At 38.6% G+C, this 27,933-nt stretch overlaps 1 protein-coding gene across 1 annotated transcript; it reads left to right on the forward strand.

Moving 5' to 3' along the window:
• On the forward strand, positions 1-27,933 carry DYNC1LI2 (dynein cytoplasmic 1 light intermediate chain 2; the record flags this gene model as incomplete). The annotated part of the gene is made up of 12 exons (XM_021408363.1): positions 1-166; positions 574-690; positions 6,787-7,017; positions 12,694-12,860; positions 13,182-13,275; positions 13,689-13,824; positions 14,456-14,567; positions 15,341-15,400; positions 16,150-16,191; positions 16,627-16,744; positions 19,395-19,511; positions 24,868-27,933. Coding segments are annotated over 12 exons (1,467 nt in total), but the record flags the coding sequence as incomplete, so codon positions are not given.

The following is a 27,933-nucleotide window of genomic DNA, read 5'->3' on the forward strand; positions in this document are numbered from 1 at the left end:
CCCAGCCCGTGTGGGTCTGCGGAGCTCGGGGTGCTGTCAGGGAGCGGTGTGTGTCCATGCTGTCGGCCTGACCGCACCTTCTGCCTTTCCAGGTCGTCGATACTGAGCGAGGTTTCCACCCGGTCGAGATCTAAACTGCCCTCTGGCAAAAATATTCTAGTTTTTGGTAAGTAGCAGATGCAGGAATGAGGCCTGTCTGCTTTCTGTGGAAGCAAAGCATGTTGAGAACAATGATGTGAACACACTGACGCATCAGTTGGATAAAATTAGCTCCCGTAACGTGATCTGTGGTATTCTTTTCTCTAGGCTGGCAGTTTTACTTTCTTTTTGGTTTATGCTGTTAGACTTATAATGTATGTTTAGATAAATGGGAGGTAATGATGGACAGTGAAGTGCTTCTTTCTTAGTGTTGTGGTATAAACCTTTGGATTCAGCTGGAATACTTCAGAAAAAACCCAACAAGTATAGTCTGGTTATACACAAGAGGACTTCTTATTTCCAGGTGTGCTTTGAAATTCTGTTCAAGTTAATTCTGAAACTGTCTTTTTCTTTCCTGTAAAAACTTACTGGCAGGTGATGATGGCTCAGGTAAAACCACGCTTATGGCTAAAATACAGGGAGCAGAGCATGGCAAAAAAGGAAGAGGACTGGAATACTTATATCTAAATATTCACGATGAAGACAGAGATGGTAAGGTCATCTTATATGTAATCTATTTTCCATAATTAAGTAGCTGACATGTTTTTATGTAATTCTGGCTTCAACATTGGGTTACACCCAAGTAGCTGGTTCCAGCATTGTTGTGTATGTTTTGTGAGGTGTATTGATTTCTTGAATGAAGGGCATTTTTATGTTCAGATTTGGTCTATTTCTTGCCTGTTTTACAGCTTCACCTGTGAATGAGGTGGAAGTGCACTTGAGCTATTGATGTAGCTCAGGATCCAATTAATTTCAGGGTAGATAAGTCTGCTGGTATTGAATTACAAGCAGATATATCGTCATTTGGTAGAAATGCCTTTTAATTACAGAAAGGTGGTGATACATCATCAAATTTTAATATGGATTTTGGATCAAAATTTATCATGGATTTTGGGGTGTGAGGTTTTCTTGCTTTCTTGATCAGAGCGTGGAATTTTGGTGAACTGTAGCTGAGTCATTTTGCTAGAGTTGAGTGAGTGAAGAACAGAATGTGAAGTCAGAATTAGTATTTCAGTTTCTCAAATTGCAGCTTGTCTCTTTGTCCCTTTTGGGGACGAAAGCTGTTGGTGATGATGATGGCTCTTTTTTTAGTGTTTGGGAGACGAGAGACTGGTCTAATGGTGAGAATACTGCTAATCTAATTTCATCTATTCTGCTGAAGGTTAGAGACAGGAAGAGATGAAGAGTGAGCTCGTTATCCTTGCTCCTAAATCTGCCTGTCTCATTTGGGCAAACTACTGGACCTCTCTGTGTTAGTTTTCCTCCCAAAAAACTGGGAATGGTGGTCTTCCTGTTCATGACCTTCTGAGTTTACAGTTGCGAAGAGGGAGGCAACGATTGTGGTTTAACTCTGTTCCTGGAAAAAAAGATGAACTGGGAAGATCCTATCATAGCATTTTGGAAATGGAAATGTACTGAAGGTTTGCATGAGTTATTAAGTACCATATGTGTCTGGTTGTTATGGAGATTGGTCCTGTGCTCGTGTGGTAATAAACTGTCTTTAGATACTAGGTTTGGCACAATTAATGTATGAGCACACTGCCTGTGTCATCAGTGGGTACCTAATCTTACAGTTCCTAAAAATCTTCCGTGGTGTAATTTTCAGTGTTGAAGCCGTTCCTCGCTGCTTGAGGTTCTTCGCATATATGCTTTCTTACTGTGTGTAATCTTCAGTACTGCGTAAATACATCAGAGTGAAAAAGCCCCTTGCCACTAGGGCTGTTAAGATGCTGTGTGATACCAAGCTTAGGGCAGCTACAAAGAAGACGGTATTGTAAGCAGACAGATGTTGGATGTGATGTTCCTACTGGTGCTATTAAGCCTCAAGGCTGTCCCTACTCTGAAAGGATTTTGGGGCTATTCCTGAGTATCTGGAAGTGATAGGTATTTGTGATGGCTAGGAGAAGCTTGTCATAAGAACTCTGGCAGTGGTGTAGCCGGAAAAAATGAGACTTTGTTGACTAGCTGACTCAGCTGGATAATTCAGGTCTTCATGCATCCCTTTAATAGATGTGTTAGGATCTAATAATATCTGCGTCTTTCCTTTTTCTCTCGTTAGTGTCACCAGCAAGCTAAATAAATAGCAAAGTGGGTCAGGACCTCCTCACAGACGAAGTTAACACTCTGACTTCTCCAGTACATGCTTTGTTTTGTTTTTTAACTCTTTGCATGCTTTAGGTGGGTATGTATTTGGATACAGGTTTGGGAACAAAGCCTTTATAACTGTCCCACAGTTTTTGAAAGCCATAAAGAAACGAGAGATAGGAGTTCAGGAGCTTACTGTCGTATACTCATTTTTGAGGGTATCTGCTTTTTCTTGTGCTCTGGTCTACTTGAGACCAGCAAACCACATGGATTTATTTCCAGGGGTGTCAGGTCAACACTGATAACTGAAGCTCTACAGCAGAGTAAAGAAGGCCTTGTCAGCTTCTTTCTCAGATGCTAGGGGACTTCTTTGCTGTAAGCCCTTTCTTCTTTTCAGAAGAGTTGATTATTTCCATAAAAATATTTCTATCATGGTGCTGAATCATTATCTACTTCCTAACTCTCTTTGCAAGTCTTAAGGAAATCTTCTGTGTTTCTTCTTACTTCTATCCCCTGTTCCCTTTCCTGTCTTACTTCTTAAAGCACGTTTGTATCTGACTCTGCCTGTGTTTGAAGGAGAGTCACTTTGCTTCATATTGAGTGACCCCGGGTGCATGATGTAGTTTACTTTTGTCTGTTCACCTAAGAAAAGTTAAACGGATTTATACAAATTTTTTTGAGCACCTCTATGCTTAATATAGGTGCCCACTGTCTTGTTTGTTTTCATTGTCACTGCCTGTTTCTTGGCAGTGGTGGATACGTAGCTTGGATGACAAAATACATGTCACCACTGGTTGGGTCCTGTTCCTGTCAGGCATTAGACAGTCGATGTAACGTGAGCTGCTTTGGTCCCTTGGCCTTGGGATAACTTAAGAGTTTCAGTACTGGACATATTCTACCTGAAAAATCTCCTCCCTAGGGTACTATCCCAAATTCTGCCTAGGCAAAGGCGTTTGTTCACAGAGAGGCTCTGGGATGCCTAACCAGCAGTACTAAGAGAGAGACAGGATTCTCCTAAGGTACCATATCTTTCGAGCGTATGGCTTCTACGTGCGTGACACCTCAGATCATCTGGATGAAAGCACTTACAGCACTAGCTGTGGGGTTATTTCAGAGTATTTAATGGCCTCACGCCCTAGGCCCACGACTCTAGGAGCTCACGCCCTAGAGTCCTCTGTTAGTGGCATTTCCCAGGGATGTGGTAAGTTTGAATTTTTTACCTTCGTGTTGAGCAGGTGTCTGTGTCTGTGCTGCTCCGTCTGCTTTTGACAGCTGTCTGAATTGGTATGATATAGATGGGGGGATCTGCATAATTTTAATACAGGTTTTATTTCTGGAGTAGCTTTGGGAGTCTCATAGGGTGATGGGTCACAGTTAAAGAGAGGATGTGCAGCAGGTCAGTGAGATAAACTACATCAGCTGTTCAGGTTGTTCAGGCTTTGTATCAATACCGTATGGGTTAGCAAGCAATTATAAATACCATGGAGATCTTTCAGTTGGTCTTCTTTGGATTACCCCTGCAATAGAGTTGGCTCTGACTGTGCCAAACAGGCAGGTGAGGTGCAGTCATTCATACTTGTAAGAAAATCAAGTAGTCTCTTTTTTGCCTCAGGTTGACTGGCCTCAGTCATATCATGTACGTATTCCAGTTGAACTGGTTATTCCACCGTGAGCCAAGGGCTGCTGATACACTGGTTTCTAATGGGAAGTTTTTTTTGTCAACATCTTTAATTCTATTGAAAATGATTTTCTCCTGTTTTCATTCTTCTGTGGCTTGGATAAAGGGTATCTAATTACCACTGATACATTTCGAATAAAGGAAATGTCATTGCAGTTCACAGAATCAAACTTCTAAAGTAAAATTCGTCAAAGATGGAAAACGCTTTTCAAGGCTTAAGGATAAGGTATTGACAGGATTTGAAAATGTAATCTTAGCAGTGATTGTAATAGTCTTTAGTTAGTAACACCTGCTACTCCAGCAGGATCTAGCAATTATTTGCTCTGTGTTGGCATCTTGTGTTGTTAGCCACGATGAAAGGTTCAGTTAACATTCACATCGGATGACTAATAGGGAGCTTGACGTGGTGCTGACAAAGTTGAATTTGCCTTCAAGTCCTTGCCAAATTGTAAACAAGCAGCGCTGTAGCTTTAGGTGTGTTTTATATTCATAGTAAGTGAAAATCCAAAGCTGTACCAGATGGTTGTCTTTTTACTGTAAGAGAGGAGGAAAACCTTTCACCTTTTATTTTCCTATGGCGTTATCTTTAAAAAATAGTAAGAAAACAACAACACAATTACATGACGCTAATGTGAGGGTTAGGCTTCCAGTCTTCTTGGCAGATTGATTTCATCTGAGTGACAGTTCCGCTTTGCAATCTAGTTCCAGCATATTCTAGACGTGAGGTACAAACTAAACCCTGAAGTAGGACAAAGGTGTTTATTAAATGACATCTTTCTAACCTTTAGTTATTGGTTTAAAAAAGTGAATTAAGGTGTTCATTACATTTTGTTACCTGCTAAGATGTGAAAGTCTTTTTTGTGATTGAAACAGTCACCACAGGAGAAACCATCAAAGTGCTAATGAGAGTTGTAACTTCTTATAATAGTTTATAGGCAGACTGGTTTTCTAAAGGTTTCATGTTCGCTTCCAGAAGGCGTTGTGCTATTAACTGTCTTAAGAACCTCTAACTCATAGAAACCCCCTGGGGTTGTTATCTCCTGGTAGATTTCCGCCTCTGGGAATGTGCAAAGGGGTGCACGGGGTAAGGGAGTCCTGTGCAGAGGTTTCATGTACTGTTGTATCTGTGATCACATTATTTTCCAAACTGCTACCAGACTTTCCCTCAGTCCTTAGAGGCCTTCCAATAGCTTTTGATTCATCATCCAATACTATGACAATTCTCAGTGGTATCAGTGAGTGTGGGGGGGGAGGGAAAGGAAAAATAATTGGTGAATGGTGTATTTCTTAAATACGCAATAGTTATTTTAACTGTTCATTGCAAAAGATAGTTCTGAAGTGCCCAATTGGCAATAAGGTCTTCAATGAATGGAGAAGCTTAACTGTTGGCCTGTTTGTGTGATGACTGATGCTTGAACGCCCCGTGACACCCTAACAGTACCTAGGTAGGAGGATAACAGAGATGCAGAAGAAAGACTGCCTGCGTACAGCATCTTGATGTAATCTGTCTGTAATTTGGACTGTTCTGTAATTTTGTTCAAGACCTAATTAGCAAGGGATGTATGTATATCTCTGTGCTCTTTTCTCCTTCCAATTTCTTCAGTCAAATTTTTGCCTTTTTCTGGAGCCAATGTTTTTTGATCCTGGTGGATTTTTTTTTTCTTGAAGTTGTGACAGCCACAGAGACTGGATTTATTTTGTGCAGCTGAAAGATTTGGAACACATGTCAACGAAATGCAGGGACAACTGATTATAAAGCTCAGTAGCAGTTTTGAATATCTGTGCTCTGCAGGGATTGGCTTGCAGACCGAGTACATGTATTTCATAATTCACCTCTCATCTGTAATGCTTGTGGAGACCCACTGTTCCCTCTGGACAGCTGGAATAGAATGGAGAACACTCTGAAGGAGATACTGCAAAGGGTCTCCTAGATAGAACAAAGGGACTTGTATCTTTTCCAGTGGAAGTTTCTGAGGATAATGTAATTTGGTTAGACTTGGTTGTGCAGGGTGCCTGATGCATCTCTCCTGGATGATGCTGCATTTTCAGTTTCTTCTGTTTTTGGCAAAGTTCACGTTCGAGGCAAAATGCTTGCTGCCTGTCCCAGATGATTATTTCCCCTTCCGTTTCAGCAGAAATTGTTTGATCACTATCCGGGTGCCGTGAGGAGAAACACAAAAACTAATAGAAAGTCTTTTGTCCTGTACTAATTCTATGAAGAGACTGTAAGTAGAAGCCAGTGTTAAGTCCCTGTGAATTAAGAGCAGATAGCTTTAAAGTTTGGTAGGTTTTACATTTATCCTGTGTTCGGCTCCTCCTACTCCTGTGCTAGAAACCTAAGCTGCTTACTGCTTGTATCTTGTTTGCAGCTTATTTCTGTTGTGAGATGTCTTTGGTATGTTAAAGCAGTGTCTCAGGGACACTTAAGGCTTTCTGACTGAATGCGGCTGTGCCCAGCCCCCTTGGAACTTGGCGTTACGTGTGTATTAAGTGGGTGCCTGATTACTTGCCATATACATGAATCAAATTGAGAAATGCTGTGTGATATCTAAAAACTGTTGTGTCACCTGTCAATAATAAAAGCTGAGGAACGGAAATTACATGTTAAACAAAAAGGTTCTGAATCAAGAGCAGTCCTGTTTAAATGGAAGCATCTACCAATTAATGTAGGCATTTGTATATGCACCTGTGTGAAACTGACAAGATCTGCTGGTAGCTGGGCTCTGCTCTTTTCTTTAACACTGAAGAAGTCCTGTGTTTACTTCTAGGCTAGCGAAGCAGCAGGCTGACATCCTTTGAACTACAACTGTGCTTTCTCTTTTCAGATCATACTCGCTGTAATGTTTGGATTCTGGATGGAGACTTATACCATAAAGGGCTGTTGAAGTTTGCAGTTTCTGCAGAATCCCTGCAAGACACCATTGTAGTCTTTGTTGCGGATATGTCTAGACCTTGGACTGTTATGGAGTCTTTACAGAAATGGGCCAGTGTCTTGCAAGAACATATTGATAAGCTGAAAATTCCTCCAGAAGAGATGAGAGACATGGAACAGAAGTGTAAGTCTTTGTGCATCCCTGCATTATTGCTTTTTTTTTTTAACCCATCTCTTTCCACTTTCTTTGGAAATGATGAATTTCTTCAAATTAGTGTTTTGAGAATGAGTTGGATAACAGTTGCTTTTAAGTTATGATCACAACACTGATTCGGGTAGACTGTTAGGCTTTAAAAGAGCTCTTGCAGTTTTGTTGTGCTGGCAAAATTTCAGGTGAATTGTCTGAATTCCTTGCAATAATGAGATTTTGATAATTTTTTTTTTTAAGACCATTTCTTAAAAAGCTAATTATACAGAATCATGTTTTTAAAAGCAGTGTCAGAATTCATAGCAAATAGAGCTGTTTGCTTTCCTGTGGTATCCAAGGCAGGTCCCATTCCCTACTGTGTATGTTCCCAATGTTTCTTTGCCCTTGTTTTTCATGAGCCTCAGACTTTGGTCCTGGTACATCTCACTCTAGCTGTTCTTCCCCTGTGACTTTAGGAATGTTGTATAAGTATGCCAGTTTCTTCCCTGGCATAACTGTGGCAGGAAGGAATCTGGCACTGGCAAGCAGTCACTGCTGCCGTACTGCTTCTTGCAGCTTCTTTTCTTCTAAAATAGTTTGGAGTGTTTTTAGAGACTTTTTTTCTGTATTCATATTGAATGACTCCAAAAGTAAATTCCTTCAGTGGAAAAGACCTTAGCAACGTGCTCCTTTTCAGCTAAAGTGTAGATGGGTACTGATCCTGGATGGGCCCTGCTTTCTGTTTTTTTTGCTTTGTTGTTTGCAGGACTGGTTGCTGGCTGTGCTGGGGCGTTTAAATCTTGGCAAATTCCGTCTCGTAGCTTCCTTAAGTTCACTTTAGGGAGCAGTGTAATCTGTTGGGCATGCGGGCATTCAGATGTATTTCTATAGCTCATCTCCTTTCTGAATGTTAAATAGCGCCTTCCCAAGAGGCCTGTGCCTGCACTGTACTGGTTAAAGTATATGCCTGCTGATTGAAGCCGTCTGTGGTTTCATCATAAGATTTTATTAAAAAAAAAATAGGGGAAAAATCATTATTTTGGGAGAGGAATAGTAGATGGAAAAGCAGTTTGATTTCCAAATACCTCCATTAACCTGATTTGCATTTTCGGAAGAACACCAAATTTGATGGCAATGAAAATAAACGTGGAGTTCTTTGTGCTTTTAAAGCTGACTTTCGAACAGAAAAGCGTGCTCAGCCTTCACTAAGAACGCGCTGCGTGGAGGAGCCAGTTACAGCCACGGCTCAGCTTCAGTGCTGCGTGTCAGGAACTGAGAAGACGTTCCAAGGGCACTGCTGTGGACATTTATAAATGGAAGTACCTTAGAAATTCCTGGTGTATCTTGCTTTTTGATAGAGCCGAGAGAAAAGGAAAACGTGCGAGCTGCCTGTTTGACAGGCTTGTGGGGCTCTGCTGCCATCCTGTGGGGGAGCGGTGAACTTCAGTCCGTTGCACACGGAGGTAAAACGGGGCCTTCGTCTTCCCTGCCGAGTGTCCCTCCTGCTGCTTCTCTCAGTCACTGTGTATGATAGTTGTCTGCTGTCATACATGACATTTAAGCTCCCGTAGGCTGTCCCTGAGACCAAATTTCTGTTCAAAACTTTGGCCGCCGTAACAGCGAAGTATGCCCAAGAAATGGATACTATAGTTCTGGCCGTGCTTTGAAGCATAACTGCTTGAAAATAAAAAGCACGTGTGCCTGAAGCGTGCTTCGTGACTGTGGTCCACCAAAAAGGCTGTGACTGCAAAGCTCTCCTTGCTGAGGTTCTCTGTGCTTCCTGAGATAAGCTAGCACTCAGAAAGTGGAGAATTCTGTGCAGCACTAGGAATTCTGAAAAAAGCCTGGATGATGAAGCACGTATGTAAAGCAGACAGTCAGAGCATAGAAACAGGTTCAGAGAGCTGTTAAATTCATGCCAGTAAAGCCCCACTGCAGCATACCACCTCATGGAGGTATGTGTTTCCTGATTTCAGCTTGGATCACCATATGCCCTTATGCTTACTTCTAGACTTAAACTGGGGCCCGTGGGTGAAGTGCAGTGGCTGCAGTGCTTTTGCTAGCTGCCAGCTCAGCAGCTCTGGTTCTTGTTGACCACTGGGAAACGTTTTCTGGTATCCATTTAAACTCTTGCTAGGTAGTTCTTTCTCGGTTACTAGGATCTTCCTGCTAGTTTCCAGAAAAAAAATAAGTTGTTAGTTCACCATTTTTGAATGGAATTGAACTTCGGACTGCCTGTCTTTGCTTTCAAGGATTTTGTGGCCTTTCTCCACCCAGCCTTTTGTGTTTGCTGTTTGAGATGCTGACTCCAGGCTCTGCTGGCTGGATAACGCCGGGCTCCATCTGGCACGTAGGAGGCCTTCCCTTTGTGTTCAGAAGCTTCCACTGTGGGAGGCAGGATGCACGTAAGGAAGCAACAGGCTGCCTTGAAAAAAGCAGAACTATTCAGAATATACCAAGAACGTGATTTGTCTGCCCTCAGTCCTCTTACTGAGCTGCTCTTGCTTGTTCAGCCAGTCTGGATTCAAATAAAAGATATGAATTCGAGTGTTCTAACTTCATATTTAAACAATGATTTATCAGAATTACAATAAGACATGAAATGATTTCAGGGAAAGTCTGCGTTTTGCCTCCATGCTTAATGTTAGCAGAGCAAAAAAAAAAAAAAAAAAAAAAAAGTGCAGAAAAGTGGTATCCTTGTAAAATGGCTATAATGTTATGAAGCATTCAAAACTGAATACATGAAAGTCAGTAGCAGACCAGAAAATTAAGTAGTGCTCCCTGCTGAAGTTGGAGTAGTTTTAGGTTCTCTGCCTTTTTTCTGTCAAACGTATGGCTGCAAGAATTTTTAAGGTACAAGAAGCGTAGCTTCTCTGGCCATGTCTTTCTCTAGGAATTCCTCTTGCAGACCAACATTTATGAGCACAGTGCACAAAGAAAGCCAAGTGCTGCCTGAGTTGTTGGAGAAGTGTAGTGCAGTGGTAGCGGAGGGATGAGCTCTGAAGGCTTTCTGGTATTTTTCTTGTTCTGCTGCTCAGTACTTCTGTGTTCTGTGCAGTTACTGAAGCTGGTGTGTTTTGCCTGTAAGAATTGCTGCTTGCTTTCTGGGTGCTGCTTCCTGTCAGTTGCTCCCGTGCCAGGAGCGGTACCTGCTCTTGTGGGTAGCGTTCCGTGATTCTTCGTCAATAATCAGTAGCGTAGGAGCAGATTTGTTCAGTTAACGGGAAACGTGGCTTCATTTGCTTTGTCAAATGCAAAAAAACCCGTATAATCCATTAAATACAAATAAAAATCTTTTTATCTGGATAAGCCACAAGTTTGATAGACAAATTAGCACACTGTAGTGGATGCTTGATTGATTGATTGATTTTTAATTGCATATTATCATCTGGTGATAGTTTTCAAGTCTGCTAGGCCACTCACGGTACTCTTGTCCTTTCTGGTACGTAGCAGCAGTCATCTTTGTGGCTTCTATTGTATGTGCATTTTCTTACAGAAATAAGTTGAAGCAAAAATGTTTTTTCACAGATCATTAAAACAAAAAAAGGTGAATTAATGGCTGTACCTTACAAAACGTCATTCCTTAATGTGGATTGTATGGTGGAGAACGTACTACTAGCTTGCTTTAAGAAGGAGAGGAAACGCAGGTTCCTGCAAGCTGTTTGGGTGCATGATGAGCTTCAGGTCCTTCAGAAGTTTGAGAGCAGAGATCGAGTGGGAAAGCAATGGATCAGTATGAAATTGGTGTATGACAAAGGAACACTTGAACGGAAATGAGCTTACGTTTCTCCTAGGAATTGTTCACAAGAGCTTGTTTGATGCACTTGTGGTGCAGGTTTACTTCGATTGAAGTTCTGCATGGAACTCGGGGTTGAAGGGGAGTCTTGACAAACTGCTCCAGAGCCCATCACTCACTGGTGTTTAAACCACTCGAAGCAGCTGGACACAGAGGCAGGTGCTTCTGTGCTCAAGACCGACAGCTGGAGCTTCTCAGTACAGCTTTCACTTGCTTTTATCGTAGTTACTAGTTCAGCAATACCTTTGATAACTGAAACTGCGTGTTCTGTAGCAGTTCTCAGCGCTAGCCCTGGGTTAATAGCAGGCTGCGTGCAGCACGGGCAGTGGACAGCAGTGGTGGGTTGTGCAGCACTCGCTCTGTGGCACGGGTTTCCTCCGTGGTGCACGGATGAGGCAGAGTGAGATGCAGCCTCGCTGCAGCGAGGAATCCCCGCTTCCAGCTGCTGAGCGTGAGGCCGTGCTGACGGAGGGCATCTCCCTGAGAACGGCTTGGTTTCTTCTCCACCAGAAGGCGCTGCCGCCCCAAGTTTAAGAGTCACTTTATTACTAAAAAAAGAAATCCCTTGGTTCTTGGGAGATTCGGAATTGATGATTGAAACTCTGTAGTGAATCCATATTTATGTATTTGTTTATTTTTATAACTTTGCTCTGAACTAGAGCTCTCGTTTTCCACGACGATGACACACTTTTTGTTTCTAATGAACATTGCCGTTTGTGCAGCTTGGGACAGAATTGTTTTTCTGATTTGTTCGTTCTTCCACATCTCATTCCATCACAGAAGTATTTCCTATTATGAGAAGCTACAGTGACTTCATTTTGCAAGCTTTGTATTACAAACTTTGCTGAGTTTTTACCACTTCCTAAACCTCAGAAGTATCAGATGGCCTTGTCACGTGGCTGCGCGTACCGAACAACAGGCTCTTTGTGAATGTGCTGGCGGTTCAGCCTTGTGGAAGAGTTTTCTTTACTGTGTGTACGGTCTGCTCTCACCATGGGTCTGAGGGCCGTGTGTGAAATAAGGGCGCCTTCATGGGAGCGCATGGAGCTGCAGGCCCTGGTGGCAGGGTGCTTGGCCTGGGGCGGGCAGTGGGGTGGGCTGTGGCACACAGGGAGTGAGTTGCCACCCAGCTTGGTAAAGGAATGCGTGGGTCCCACTTTGCTTCCCAGATGCTATTTTTTAGATGCTTCAGTGTTTGATAATGTTTAATATTAGTGGAGCGCTCAGCGCTGCCGTAAAATGGAAAGGTAGAACACATCTCACTTGCTCCAGGCTCTGTTGTAGTTTTGCAGAGTGTAATTGAATCTCTTTTGGTAACATTTAGATGTCCTCTGTATTTATGCAGTGTATGTTTTATGTTTCTAGCATTTGACTCCTGTAACAGAAATGTAGAGTAACAGGAACTTAAATAATAGTCTATAAGGTTAGTATTGTAAGAGTGGCTGTTTCAGCTTAGTGTTTTCTGTGTCCATTTACATTCTTACCATGTTTTTGTTGCAAGACCAGATATAAATTGCACTGAACGTAGACTAGGTTGTGAAGCTAAATTTACATTTTCTGTTGGCAGCTCCACTGTAATGAAATGGGTTGAACTGAGGAATGTGCATTTGTGTAACCAGTGTTGCTGGTTTGTAATAACTCCAGGTTGTACTTGATTTAACTTGCTGTAAATCTTGGGAGAGGAGAGTTGTGTTTGAAGAGGCAACAAGGCTTAAAGTTGCATTATGTTCTTGTGGAATGCTCATTTTAAAGAAAAACAAAAAAAGGAGACTTCAAGTTAGTCATTGATAAAAAATATTTTAGCTCCCATTACTTGTGGTCTAAAAAGAGCAGCTAATTCCTTTGTTTTGTCTCATGAATATCTCTTATTTTTGTAGTTATAAAGGAGTTTCAAGAGTATGTAGAACCTGAAGAAGGCTACCAAGGATCACCCCAGAGAAGGGGCCCTTCTTCTGGCCAAGAGGATGAAAGTGTTTCTTTGCCACTTGGAGAAAATGTGCTGACGCACAACCTTGGTATTCCTGTGCTGGTGGTTTGTACAAAAGTAAGTTTCTAGTTCTGTTTGCCACTGTGGAAACATTTACTTGACTTTTAAAATGTGTGCATTATACAGCCATGCACAATTTATTCTGGATTAATAATAAGGATATTTCTTTTAAAATAAGCTTCATCATCAGTGTCATTTTTTGATTTTGCAGAGGGGCAGTAATGCTAAGCACTTTATCTTTTGATATATTGGTGGCATTTTAAAACCAGAGGCTTACAGTAAATGTGGTGTTTGTAATACTAAGGAAAAGGTAGAGATGTACTGGGATTAAATGACTGATTTTTTTTTTCCAATTTTGTCTTTCTCCCTTTCTTCCAGTGTGATGCAGTGAGCGTACTAGAGAAGGAGCATGATTACAGAGAGGAACACTTCGACTTCATTCAGTCACACATTCGTAGATTCTGCTTACAGTGTATCCTTTCCTGCTCTGAAGAGATTTACTGAAATCCGGAAGCAAGAAAATAATGTTTTAGTTTTTAATCATACATAAAGATGATCTGAGGAATTGCACTTCAAAGTCATACTTAGCTATTTATTAAGTAGTATTTCTTGTTTTGGAAGTGTTTAAAAATGCATACAACATGCAGTTTTTCAAAGTTAAGTGGCTGGGAGGCACTTAGCTTTTGTATATCAGTGAAAGTATCATGAGTCTTCTCTTGTTATTCATCCTTTCTCTCCCCAAATGCTGAGTGGCAATAGTTTTTGTCTTTAATTACTTATCAGACATGGGTATAATAGGTATGTGACCATTACACTCCTGTTGTGAAATTACTAATATAATTTAAAAACTACATCCTACGTATTTTTCCTTAAATAAGTAATCAGATGGAGCTGCCTTGATTTATACATCAGTTAAGGAGGAGAAGAACCTTGATCTGTTGTATAAGTACATTGTACATAAAACATACGGTTTTCAGTTTACCACGCCTGCCTTAGTGGTAGAAAAGGATGCAGTTTTTATGTAAGTCAATTGTACAAAACAGTCTGAAAGCATATTGCTTCTATTAAATGCTACACATTATGTAGACATAGATGAGGGATCTTCATCAATTATTTTAGTGTATTATCTTCTTAAGTTGGAAATGGAATGTAAAATACCATAATAAATTTAGCTTAGAAAAAAAGGAAATAACGCTAACTTTAAATAAATACTGTAAGCACGTATCTCTATTTTAGTGAAAAAGATGTCATATTGCAAAACTGGTCTTTGAAAATAGTATTTAAAGAAATAAATGAGACTTGAGGGGTTGCTGTCATTTTTCGTATCTATGAAATATTTTTAGATACCTCTTTTCATTATGTGTTCTCAGTCTTGTTTTTAAACTAAAATGACTCTAATTAAATCTTTTGAGGGACTTCAGCACATACGTGTTGTACTTCTAGCAAATTGGAAACATCTTTTAGAAATGCCACTTCCGAAGTGCTTTGATTTTGTTCCTTTAGATAAAAGATATCTGGAGCACATTGACTGGTTCTGAAAAGAATAATAAGTAAACTTGAATGGTTTGTGTCATTTTTTCAGAACAAGTGGTCTCTGTATCTGTAATTTCTGTGGCTCAAAAGACAAAGCTTTCCTTCAATTCTTTTCATAGACCTGCTGGTTGGGACAATGAAAAGAAAATTGCCATTTTACATGAAAACTTCACAACAGTGAAACCAGATGATGCATATGAGGACTTCATTGTAAAACCTCCTGTACGAAAGGTAAGAAGAGGTAAACTCTTTTCCTTGTGACAAATAAGTACAGTTTACTTGAATGGTTGCTAGCAATGTTGAAAATCTTCAAATCTAAATACTTTTTTTCTGTATCCAAATGCATAAACCATCAGGCATTTATTTTCCACTAATTTAAGACACTAAAACAAAGAAATCGTTCACCTTAGTGAATCAAAGACAGTCTAAAATCATCCATTTCACGCAAACTTTTTGGAAACTGCAGTGCAGAAATGCATGTTGAAAACTGAGAATGCTATTCTAAGAGTTCAGCAATTTCACGAGTGCTTTTGAGGCTATTATGAAAAAAATAGCCTTGGTAAAGAAGAAAGTATATTACTATATCATTGACATTAATGCTAACACTTCTTGTGATTGCAACAGCTGTTAAAATTGATTAAGGGGCAGTGTAAAGGTTTTGGGAACTGTGGGATTGAATTTGAGGTTTTATGGAGTAAGATAATAACAGGTATTTGAAGAGATGCTGATGAGACTGAAAACAAAACTTAAAAAAAAACGAATATGGCTACTTATCAAGTACTCATTTTTGAGGAGAATTTCCACAGGCTGGCTTCCTTGCTAGGCTACTTCATTCACTTAAAATATTTTTTAATCGCAGCTTCTTCCATATTACTTCTCTTTTATGTGTGAAAGAAGTTAAATTATTCCAAGTAACAGTGCTAAACTTTTGCCTCCTTTTCTTTGCTTTTGACCACCAAGCCAAAAAAAGTTAATTTCTATTTTAAATTATTTTTCTTCAACAGTTAGTCCACGATAAAGAGCTGGCAGCAGAAGATGAGCAAGTATTTCTTATGAAGCAGCAGGTAAAAAAACCCAAAGCTTTACTAAATAAGACTTCATTTTAAGCTCTCCATTGTTATTTGCCTCCAGTTTTCCATTCCTCATTCACTTTACAAGATAACGACTTCTCAGCTTTGCAATTTCAAATGTAATTGTGAGCTAAGACTTGCATGCGTTTTTACACACACAAGTAGAGAATATGGCCACTCGTCTTGGTAAATTTGAAAGGAAAATATGCTGAAAACAAAACCAAAAAACCTTCTAAAGGAGAAGAATATGAAGCTCATTTGAAATTTCACAACATACACAGGTTGATCTGTAAAAGCATAAGTACTTCTAAAACATAATTTCTTACCATTGCTGTTTTCTTGCACCTAGAGGCTTGAAAGACTTCAAGGTGTCAAATTTGGCCATGCTGCGTCTTGTTATTTTCCTTTGTTTCTAACAACTGCTCTATTATTTAAAAGAAAACTAATAACAGTTTTCTGTGTAGTTGATTGTAAGTATCATAAAGGTTATACAGACTTGAGTGTCTGTGGTTCTGATTTATGGTTCTGAAACGTCTGTGTAAGACAAAGGACTGAAGGATATTTATTTGTTTTAGCTATCTCCTAGTGGTAAAGTTTGGAAGTATATAAATATGGAAGAGGAAGTCTATAAATAGCAGAAAAGTGAATGATGAAATAAACTAATGGTTAGTGAGCTTTGCTGTATTTTGTTCCTTTATAGTCCCTGGAATATATTTAACATTGTTAATATGCTGTTCTTGCAGTCATTCCTTGCCAAACAGCCAGCAACGCCTACAAGAGCATCAGTAAGTAGATCCAAGAGAAGAGTAGGAGGTGTTTTGTTTCTTTCTAGTGAAAAGTGGAAGACTGTAAGCTATAGAGGTTCATTTTATAAACGTGAAATACATAATCTTCCAAACTTCAGAGAATTACGAAATATGTAATAATGTTAATTGCTTAAAAATGAGTACGTTCTAACTTGTCTTGGAAGCAGAAACATCAGATGATTGTTGAATTGAGAATTTCATACACTGATTCCTTCTTTCTCTTAGTAGAGGCACAGACCCAAAATAACCTGTGTTGACTTTGTTTATTTATTCCCTCTGGTGTATAGAGTACAGTGCCAATATGAAAGTTATTTTTTTTAATGTTGCATTTAGTTTGTTTAACCAATTCATTTAATTTCTTCTCTGATCTGTGTGATACTGATTTTTTTTTTTTTAATTATTTTTCTTTTTAAGGAATCTCCTGCAAGAGGACCTGCAGGATCCCCAAGAACTCAAGGCAGAGCCGGTCCCGCCAATGTACCTAGTGCCTCACCAATAACATCAGTTAAGAAACCAGATCCAAATATTAAAAGTATGAAATAGCATCTTACTATTTTTTATGTGTTGTTTCCCTTAGAAAAAAAACATTCCTAAAAAAGAAAGATCTTGGAATTTATTCACTAGTAGTATAGTGTTAGTTTAATAACAAGAATGAATTTATGTCATTGATCCAGTTTTTTTGGTTTGATTTTGTCATTCATATGACTTGGAGTTCTCTTATTGCCAAGCAGTTGGGCAGAGTTCAAATACATTATTTCTTTACGTTGCCTAAGTACATCTTTTACGCATTGGTTGGACTCTTAGAGTGGAGACTGGTTTAAACTCCACACAGTTTTGTACTTAATGTAATTTATTCTGGAATCCTCAGTGAAACTTGTACTTCTACTAAATCCTCCCAGGAGTGTAATTTTTTCTTGTACTTCTAATAACTTTGAAATTACACTTCTTCCCCTCCTTCAACCCTAAGATGTATTTCTGCATTGTTGACTGACTTCTTTCCTCCCAAGATGGAACTCCAATTTATTGCATGGTTTCTATCCTCTCTATATATTAAGAAAGTAGGTAGGACATTTTTCTTAAAAAATATTTTAAATTATTCACTTAAGAAATATAATTCACTTACGGTGGGTGAAATATTCCTGCAATTCTAGACAGTGTTTCATTGCTAGATAACCAAGTTCAGATTTATGCAAAGTAGTGTGGTATGAAAGACTGCTCTAGAACTTCTATTCAGTTTATTTTTAATAGACTAGAAATCTTTAAGTTGCATGTAGATAATACTGCTTTTGTTAAAAAAAAAAAAAAAAACCAACAACAAATGCATTCAGCTCAGAAGAGCATGCATGTGCAGTTATCTCTGACTTTGCCAAAGAATGCGAAGAACTAGTGTCTTAAAACTGAACAAGGGAGAAGACTGGGGGTGAGGATGGAATAAGAAACAGGATCATTTCAATAAATAAGAAGCAGTACATAGCCAACAGCACTCTAGGAGTGGTTAAGGTATTATGGGGATAGGATTCCTGAAGCCCAGTTCGTAGTTTAATCTCAGAGCTTTGCTGCAGGTACCGTCTTTAGCGGCTGTTTTCCAGAGTTTCAGATCACGTGAGCAGGTCACAGATTGCTGACATGCTGGTTCATAGAGCCATTTTAATGGTTCAGTGCAACTACAGGAAAATACAAAACTTCAAAACTTAAAAGCATAGTAAAGTTTGTAAGGAATAGAACATTTCTGTGTGAAAGTTGCCTTTTTGGTTTCCTCCCAGTGTAGATCAGGTTTCCTGCCTAGGCTACATCTTCCCTAAGTTACTGCCTGCCCTGTAGGTATCTCTTTAGGTCAGATGTAACCTAAAGAGAAGACACGATGCATTGTCACTGCATCAGTGGACAAGGGAGGAGCCACTGATACCACCTATCTCGACTTCAGTAAGGCCTTTGACATGGTAGCCCACAACATCCTTCTCTCCAAATTGGAAAGAAATAGATTTGATGGGTGGACTGTTCGATGGATGAAGAACTGGCTGTCGGTTTGAGTTCAGAGGGTGGTGGTCAATGTCTGGATGGAGATCAGTGATGAGTGGTGTCCCCCAGGGGTCAGTGCTGGGATCGATGCTCTTTATTATCTTCATCAGTGACACTGACAGTGGGGTCAAGTGCACGCTCAGCAAGTTTGCAGGTGACACCAAGATGTGGGGTGTGGTTGACACACCAAAGGGATGGGATGCCATCCAGAGGGACCTAGACAGGCTTGAGCAGTGGGCCCAGGTGAACCTCATGAGGTTCAGTAAATCCAAATGCAAGATCTTGGCACCTGGGTTTAGACGACCCCCATTGCCAGTACAAGCTGGGGGATGAAAGGATTGAGCGCAGCCCTGAGGGTGCTGGTGGGTGGAAAGCTGGACGTGAGCCAGCAGTGTGCCCTTGCAGCCCAGAAAGCCAGCTGTATGCTGGGCTGCATCAAAAGAAGCGTGGCCAGGTCAAGGGAGGTGATCCTGCCCCTCTGCTCTCTGTTGATGAGGCCTCACCTGGAGTACTGCATCCAGATATGGAAGAGTCAGTACAGGAGAGACATGGACCTGTTGGAGCGCATCCGGAGAAGGGCCACAAAAATGACCCACGGAATGGAACACCTCTCCTATGAGGACAGGCTGAGAAAGCTGGGTCTCTTCAGCTTGGCGGAGAGAAGGCAGCAAGGTGACCTGATAGCAGCCTTTCAGTATCTAAAGGGGAGCTACAGAAAAGAAGAGGACAGACTCTTTAGCAGGGTCTGTGGTGACAGAACGAGGGGAAATGGTTTCAGGGAGGGTAGATTAGGTTAGATATAAGGAAAAAATCTTTAACATTGAGGGTGGTGAGGCACTGGGACAGGTTACCTAGAGATGTGATTGATAACCCATCCCTGGAGACTTTCAGGGTAGGGCTGGATAAGGCCCTGGGCAACCTGATCTAGCTGTGGTGCACATTGCAGGGGAGTTGGACTAGATGGCCTTCAGAGGTCCCTTCCAACTCTAAGGATTCTATGATTCTATTCTATGATTCTATTCTATATTTGAGGTTTATTTCCTTGGTTGGTAAATAATATATATGTATGGGAAAAAAATAAGTTCACCAGTAGTAACTATTGTATAAATATACAAATATGTTTTGTCTGTTTTTTTGTTTGTTTGTGTGTTTGTTTTGTTTAGATAATGCTGCAAGTGAAGGTGTCTTGGCTAGTTTCTTTAACAGTCTGTTGAGCAAAAAGACTGGCTCTCCTGGGAGTCCTGGTGCTGGAGGAGTGCAAAGTACAGCCAAGAAATCAGGTATTGGAGTTGTTACTGTATATTTGAAATATTTTATTTGACCCGCATTGGCCTAAATGTTTGTATCTTTTAAGCGGATCAGTGAAGTGGCAGATCTTGACAGATGATGCAATGCCAAAATGTGCACGTAAAGTTCTCTTAAAGGACTGTATTACTGCAACTTTGTGACTCAGGGCCTCTATTAAACTTTTTATAACTCAGTTCTCTGAGTGAAATTGTACTGCTAGGGTGTAAATAACATTTGATTCTTGACTGTATTCAGAAGGTGCTAATCTTTTACATTAGAGTTCCTTGTCTTCCTGACACTTAACTACAAGTTGGCAGAAGAGCATTTCATTGGGTTTAGAATGTAGTTTCCAATTGGACTACTGAAATCTCTATATCATTCAAGTTAAATGAATTATATATTACAACAGCTTGAAGTTATAATTATTATTTTATTGTGCGTCAACACAACTATTAATTAATCAAGTGGATTTGTTCTGTGTGCATGCCTGTGACTGCATTACATATTTACTAATGAGCAATTACACTATTTTAGGTGAAAACAAACCAGTAGGATAGTATCTATACAAAATTAAGCATTGTAAAGTGCATGATTGTTCCAGCCGATCTTAGAAATTCACTTCTTCGCTGGTTGCTTAACTGTTCATTTTCGATATTGGCATTCCCATCATGCTGTACGCTCAAGAGCCTTCCTTACTTCCAGTATTATTTCACTACTGAATTATTGCTAGATACTCTAATTGTAATCGTAGATATGTGAATTCACATGGAATTTAATGGCTGAAACTGCAGTTTCTGATAATGCTTTTTAGAGGAGAGTGTAAGACCCAAAATTCTGAACTGGAGATAAAAAAGAGGTTTGATGCCAGATGGTGATTATATAGCTATTAAAAGAGCAAGAGGAATAGTTGGAGTGTGTGTATTTGAACTGAAACTATTTCTAGAGAACTAAAATGAAGTGTATATGTTTAGTTATTTACTTACTTATTGGGTAGAGTTTTACATGACACTTCATAAACTGAAATCTCCAAAATGGCTGGAATTTGACTTATGGGAAGTCAGTATTTTCTGGGTCTGATTTTTTTTTTGTGTGTTCTTCCAACATATGCTGTGAATTCTGTAAATCTCCTAATTAGATCTCCTTATTAAATTTATTTATTATTAAAGTAAAAATAAAAGGATTTTTGTATTATATAGCCCCACTTCATTTACATTATATAGTTTTATCTACATTACAAAATATTGAGTTCTGTCCTAAAATAGAGTGCCCTCTCCTGTTAAACACTGCTTCATCCAGTTCAGCATTGTGTAGTTACTTACTGCGATGTCAACTTAATCTGTTTTTATAGAAATAAGACTAGAAATAATTTTTAGAGGCTATTTCATTCATGTCTTTTATATGAAGTGGAATCAGTTTTGGAGTCCATGAGCGATGTTGGAAAAAAAACGAAACAACAACAAAAAATAAAAGAAACCAAAACCAACCAACCAAAAAAAACCACTGAGATAGATGCAGTGTCATCTCTCCGGGAAGTCTATTCCAGAACTTGATTTATTAGTTATTTTTTTCTATTGTATAGTCAGTATATCACTATTCCAATACTGTTAGTCTTTTTCAAGAGAGACGGAGTGTATCCTGTTTTTGTTCAGAGCAGTCTTCTGCATATTTGAACACCACTAGCCCTTTTCCTGTGACTCTTCTCCAGACTGCAGAAATACACTTGGCAGCCTTTACTCATAGGGCATATCGATGGCTCTGATAATTCTTACTCTTATACTATGTACTTTTGACAGTCTGTTCAGATGACCTTTTTCTTTTGGTGCTCAGATGTGAATGCAGTACTTCAGACAAGGGTTTGTCAGCCTTAAGTAGAAGTTACTTAATCTGTGTTATATATTGTGCTCCTGTTTAGCCATCACAGCATGATGCTAGGGTTGGTTTTTTTTGGTCTGTAGGATATTGATCAAGATTTGTTAGAGCAATACAGACAGCTTAATACAATTTCTGCCTGGGATGTTTTCTAGTCTTTATTAGTAGGATGTTTTCTAGTCTTTATTAAATTACCTGAATATTTCCAAAAGCAGTTTTTTGTTTTGTTTTATTATTCTTTTGCATTCTGTTTTTTTGACAATTTATATAAATAACTTTTTACCTCTAATTCTGTTGTTTAAAGTGCTTTGTAGTTTCTTTGAGAATGCTAGCCTGCATATCTGGTAACTTCAGCAGTTGGACAGGGTAGATTGCTGTTCTTAAATATTGACTAGTAATATGGATAATTAATGGGTAATTTTATGAATTACAGTTTATTCATTTCTTGTCTGAAAAATCGAGACTGTTTTTTCTAGTTTATATGAAGGTTATGTGAGATGTGATATCGACCACTTCTCCCTTCTCCACAGGACCTGTTATGCTATCATAGAAAGAAATTTGGTTGGCTTGACACAGCTTATTGGTAACAGATCCATACTATTGTGCTGCTAGGCTGTTCGTAAACATCTAAACCATCATTGCATTTTATGGACAAATCCTAGAGTAAAAACTAACTAGTTTTTAACGAGCTTCACTCTTTCCTCTTTCAGTCTTCTAGAACATCATGTGCCTTCAGGAGTTCTCAGAGATGACTAATGGCTACTTTTTTTTTTTGGTCAGCATTAACTTCTAATTTAAATAGATTATTTCTCTCCTGAAACATCTAGAGACAGCAGTCACACATCCTTTCTTAACTTTTTTTTGTTTTATTAGACTAAATTAGATGAATTCTTTTCTAGCCTTCTGATAAAAGCTGAGCTGTGTTTTCTCTGCTAGTTTCTTCTTCATTACTTGCCATCATTGGCTTATCTTTTCTTGAACGTGAGTGATTAGAATTGTCTGCAGCACTCCAGATACATCTCATTGTAGTGCCTACAACAGCACTTCTCTTTCTTTGGTGGAAGTACCTCTCCTGAGTGATCTCAAGATTGCAGTTGGCTTTTCTTGGCTGCATCAAGTTGGTAGCTCACACTCGTCCCCTCATTTTCGGAACAGAACTATCGGCTTTCTGTCACAAGAGAATATGCCTGTTCCTTGTCAGCTGATGTTCTCACATCTTATACTCAACCAATATATGATTAAACTTTCCTGAGAAGGTAAGAAGGACTCTTAACACCGATGTCTGAAAAGCTCTTGTTGAGTTTATAAAGGCAGCTGGTTACTGGCTCTTTTGTGGAAGGGTTGAGGAGAGTGTCTTAAAATGACTTGTGGGGTTAGAAGGACTGAATTAAGGCAGCCTCTTCCATGTGAATAAATGTACTAAAATAATATTTGTAAGAATTTTAAGTATCTAATCGAAACTATTTTAAGAGCCCTAAGTTTTCAGAAGGTTGCTACTAAAAATAGTTAGCTTTTAAGAGATTGTCTGTTTTCTCTCCATGGTTATAAATACCCTATGGTTGAAATTGAGCTATTATCGTTATAGGATGAGGGAGACGTTATGGATCTCTACATACTGATCGGCCTCATTGGTTGGTTTGTCCCTAGTCTTATTTGAGAGAACACTCTAATCTGGGTAGATATCCGTCTTATTCGTTTCTGTGCTGTGGAGTTTTTCACCTGTCCTATTTGCTTTAATGTTGCTGGACTATCTTTTTTCAGTTGTAGACCTTGACTTTTCAGAAAGCTTCAAATGATGGATTATGTGATGAACTTTTTAATTCCTTGTGTACCTATAGATATAAAAGTTTTATTTTTTTTCTATTCACAAGATACTTTCACTTTCTAAGGTTTGACTTCACCCTTCCTGATGAAAAAAGTAGAGTTCCCAGCTCTCGCTAATCTGGAAAGAAGAGTGCATATAATTATATAGCACACACCTAATTGACTAAGGCCACTACCATCCTTGACGATGTTCATGCAGGGAAAACTGAAAGCAAATATCAATTTAGTTTACAATGGAGGGAAATTTTTAATTTTCTTAATAACAGCTCTTTTGTTTCTTCTCATTTGAAAGGTTATCATCTCTGATGGTGGTAATGGGAAGTATGTAAAACTACGTATTGTTCAATAGTTTGGCAGTATTTTTCATGTATGATTTGAGGTAGTTGCAGGAGACAACTGTAATGATACGGTTCATTTGTTACATAAAAAAGAATCTATGGTTTATGTTTAGAACTACTTTTGCTCAAGTGGTTTTTATTTATTTAAATCAGGGTGCCCGTAGTCTGCAAGGGAAGTTTTTTGTGTTGTAAATCGTAAATTTACTACATTTTAAAATTTTTTTTAAAAATTTTGTTTGAATACTGATGCTTTGAATAGATACTAATAAGAATACTGTGGCTTATGATCAGTGTTTAAATCTGAAACCTGTGCAGTGATTATAAGTAGCCTTTTAACTTAGTCTTTGTACTTTGGAAAAAAACACTTAAATCTCCAACAGTCAAATCTTGCCTTCCTAATGTTTTCAGCATGTACCCTGGAAAAAATCCACCTAATATTTCACACACATTTGAACTGGAAAACAGATGCTTGTTAAATTCTTTGGCTATGTAAGGAAGCTGTACATGGTTATATAATCTATTTTTTGTCTAAAAATATAGGTTTTTAATCTTAAATGCTTGTATGCTGTGAGCTTTAGAATGTATTGTTCCAATTTTAATGATTAATTCATCTGTGGGTTTATAATTTTCAGAATGAGGGAATTAAACTGTAGTTTGGTGGGAGAATTGTTAAAAAGTTTGGAGTCTAATATAAAAATGTATGATACGCTGTTCCATGAAATACTTCAGTGTGTCTGTTTTCAATTGAAGAAGTCCTTTGAAATGATGGCTCTGAGATATTAAATGAATACGCAGTTCATGTCCCCCTTTTTAAGGGAAGCATTGTCTGCAGACATAAAAGAGTCAGTTGTTTAATATTAAAACGCATCAGGAATAAGTGTGACCAAACAAATGTGATTTTTCTAGCAGGTGTCCTACCTACTTAGGAGACCTTGTGGTTGAAATCTTTGTTGAAATAAACTCCTTGCTATACATACTGATAATAGAACTGTGTACAGTTAATTTTGATAGAAAATTCTGAATGTGGTTGTTTGTAGGATATCACTTGCTTTAATGTATGTTGCAGATATTTTCATGCTTTGTACTTTTGTATAATTCAGCATTTTGTTTTTTTTTGTGGTGAATCAAATCTTAGATCAGTCTTTATGTAGACGTTGCCTTGTATTTTGTCAGGCCCTATGTTCTTGGGTAGGTGGTGAAATAAGGAGCATTTAAATAATGTATTGCCGTAAAAAATGATTTTATGAATACACGTACTCATCAGTTAAAGTATTTTCTTGAAGGTAGATTGATTTAACCATGTCCTTTTTCTTTTTAGGACAAAAAACGGTTTTGACAAACGTACAAGAGGAATTGGATAGGATGACTCGCAAGCCAGACTCTATGGTAACAACCAGCTCTCCTCCAACAGAGAATGAAGCTTGATAGCGCTTAAAAATGCATAAGTAAATGACCAAATAACTATGTATATTGATCTGATAAGACCAGGAATTTTCTGCTATGGCAGATGCTATCAGTTTTCTTGGGGCAGGGGAAATGAGCTTACTATGTCATTGCCTTGTCCCAGTAAAAAGTGCACATTCAGGAAGTTTGCATATAAAATCCCTCTGTATAAGATAACCATTTAGAGTTTATATAGGGCAATTCTTTTGGTTTTCGAGGTAAGCAGGTGCAGCTGCATTTCCTGTTGTGAAGAGCACAGAGAAGCAAGATGCAGAATTATTACTAAAATACTACTTCTGACTGCACGTAATGCAAGAAAGAAATGAAATCCTCTTCCAGAATTATTGGAATTGGCTACTTGTATGTTTGCAAATGCGTTAAATACTTGGAAAGGTGGTGGTGGTGTAACAGAACATTAATTAGGTGAAAGAAGCCTAGGTAGGGGATGGAGCCCTAAAAGGGGAAGCAGATTTGAGTCAGTAAGAAACTAGAATGTTGGAGTGACTGGAGAGGAGAGATGTTGTTAAATCCTGTGTTTCGCATAGGGTAAATAATCACTGTTTTAAAAAGACTACTTTATATTGGAGAATTCCAGGCCAAACACTAAGCATCACGGGAATTTATTCTTGTTATAAATCTTGTTTTAGTTTAGGAAAAAAAAAAAGTCCAAGAGTGTGGATGCCCTTTCTGGTGTAGCTGACAAAGGGAGAAACTTAAACTTGTTTAGATCCAAGTGCCTGGCACAGCGTGTGATGTGTCTTTAGAAGGTGCTTGAATTTATTGTGCACTGTAGTACAAACAGTCACTGTTTGGTTTTATTTTTAAATCAGTAGTTTGGCAATTTGTATTTAATTTTAAGTCCTGTTTTCTGATAGCTTCTGCCTTTTTTTTATGCCAAGAGGCTAGCCTATGAAGAATGGTCGGTGACGTATCATTTTCCCATAATGAAATGTGCTACAGAACACTCTCAGTATTTTTTTCTTACTTTTTGTAATTAAATATTAGCTACCAAGCTAAAATTGATTCCTGCCTTATACCTGTGGAAGTTTTTAAAAAACTTTCAAGGCCCTTTTTCCGATCACATCTGCTGCAGGTGCAGCCAACTCCAATTCTGAGGGTAACCTAAAAAGTACGAATGTGTATGTGATGAACATAGTCAATAACTTGTTTTGCATTTTTTTTTTAATGTAGCATTTCATTTGGAAAGATGGGTTGTGGTTGTCCCCGTTGCTGTGACGGAGCTCTGTCCATGGTCACATAAAACCATCCTTCTGTAAAAACAAAACTGCTATGGTTACTGAAATGGCACTTTTGATTTTATATACGGTATGCTTGTTTTACGTGTACACACTACCATAAATTAAAAAATGCCAAGCATATTCTGTGCTCTTAATGCTGAAGGGAAAAACCACAATTTGAATTACGCAGAGTTTACTTTTTGTTGATATAAACTTGTTGTACTAAATCCAATGTCTGGATATAACTTCCCTAATATATGCCGTTACTTAAATATACAGAATTAGATTGACCACTAACACAGTACTGGATGTTAACTTAAATCCTGTGTAACATCAAGAGGCTGTTCTTTGTGTAAGTCTGTCTAAACATTATCTAGGAAGCTAAGAGTATTTACTTGCCTCTTTGACAACCATTAACGTGAGCATTGTATTTGTGCCAGTTTTGTTGAAAATATTTTCTTTTTTTTTTTTTTTTTAACTTTTTGAAATAAAGGGTATGACCTGAAGCTATACAATTGTCTAGATAACAGACTAAGACTATGGATGGCTGATGGGTATGTGGATGTACTTCCTGGTGTAATGGGTGCCAGTTGCAAGTTGCCACACCAGAAGTAATTACACTCTGTCCTTCTGACACTGAGAATTGAGACTGGAGACTGAAACATCAAAGGCATGACAGGAAAATTGGAAAAGTGTGTGATTGTAATGGGATAGAGTTTGAAAACCTCAGTCCAAAATTGTGTTTTTGCCATCTAACCTGATAAGCACTTTCTCTAGCAATATAGCTCAAACTTACAATTGAAGTACTTTCCAGTTTTATAAGTGTTAAATATACTAAAATTGATCAAAACTGATAATGTATAGTAACTTATCAGCTTTGCAGAAAGATGCTTCTGACAAAACAGAAACAGATTTCCAGTTTCTAATTGCAAGTGAATGCTCCTAGTTTATCAAAAGAGTTGTAAGTAATGTAGCATCCTGTGGCTGCCGAAGTCTGCCAGCTTTGGTGAGCTGCACAGTTGTTCTTCTGGTGTCTTCAAGCATTGGAACCAAAGGCCAATTGCAAACAGCCTTTACATTTTCAAGTGAAACTTCATTTTATTTGCAGATACACTTGTATGGTAGACTGTTTAAACTATTATATGACTATATTTATATGCATTATGGTGACTGCATCTACTATTCATGTTTAAACTAAGAAAACAAAAAATGAAATTATTCAACTTGAAGCAAATATAAAAGTTTAAAGATTGGCCCTCCATAAAAATGCTGTGGTTATGCTGCTTGATTTTAAGTTTGCACTTTTTTTATTGGCATTTAAAAAAAACTGTTTAAACTGAATTTCGTATTTTATTTAATTTAACTGCGTTGAAAGTGACTGCTCTGTACATCATGAACTTAACAATATACATGCTGTAAATGAAAGTTCACTGTCCTGTATACAAAGGGGTTTTTCTGTTTGTTTTTTTTGGGGGGGAAGGGGAGGAAGGCGGAGCGGGGTGGGGTGGCGGTTGTTTTTTTTGTTTGTTTGTTTTTTTCCAACTTACAATTAGGACTGCAAATGTATGAGACAAACCTTAGTCCAGTTGTATGGCTTTAACCAGGTGCAGTATGCAGTCATGTGGAATCTTGCTTTCTAGTGCTGGCAAAATAAGGACATCTTTAATTACTGGCTTCAATAAACACGAATCCAGACTGCTCTA

The sequence above is a fragment of the Numida meleagris genome, chromosome 10 (assembly GCF_002078875.1).
Source record: "Numida meleagris isolate 19003 breed g44 Domestic line chromosome 10, NumMel1.0, whole genome shotgun sequence".
Taxonomy (NCBI): Eukaryota; Metazoa; Chordata; class Aves; order Galliformes; family Numididae; genus Numida; species Numida meleagris.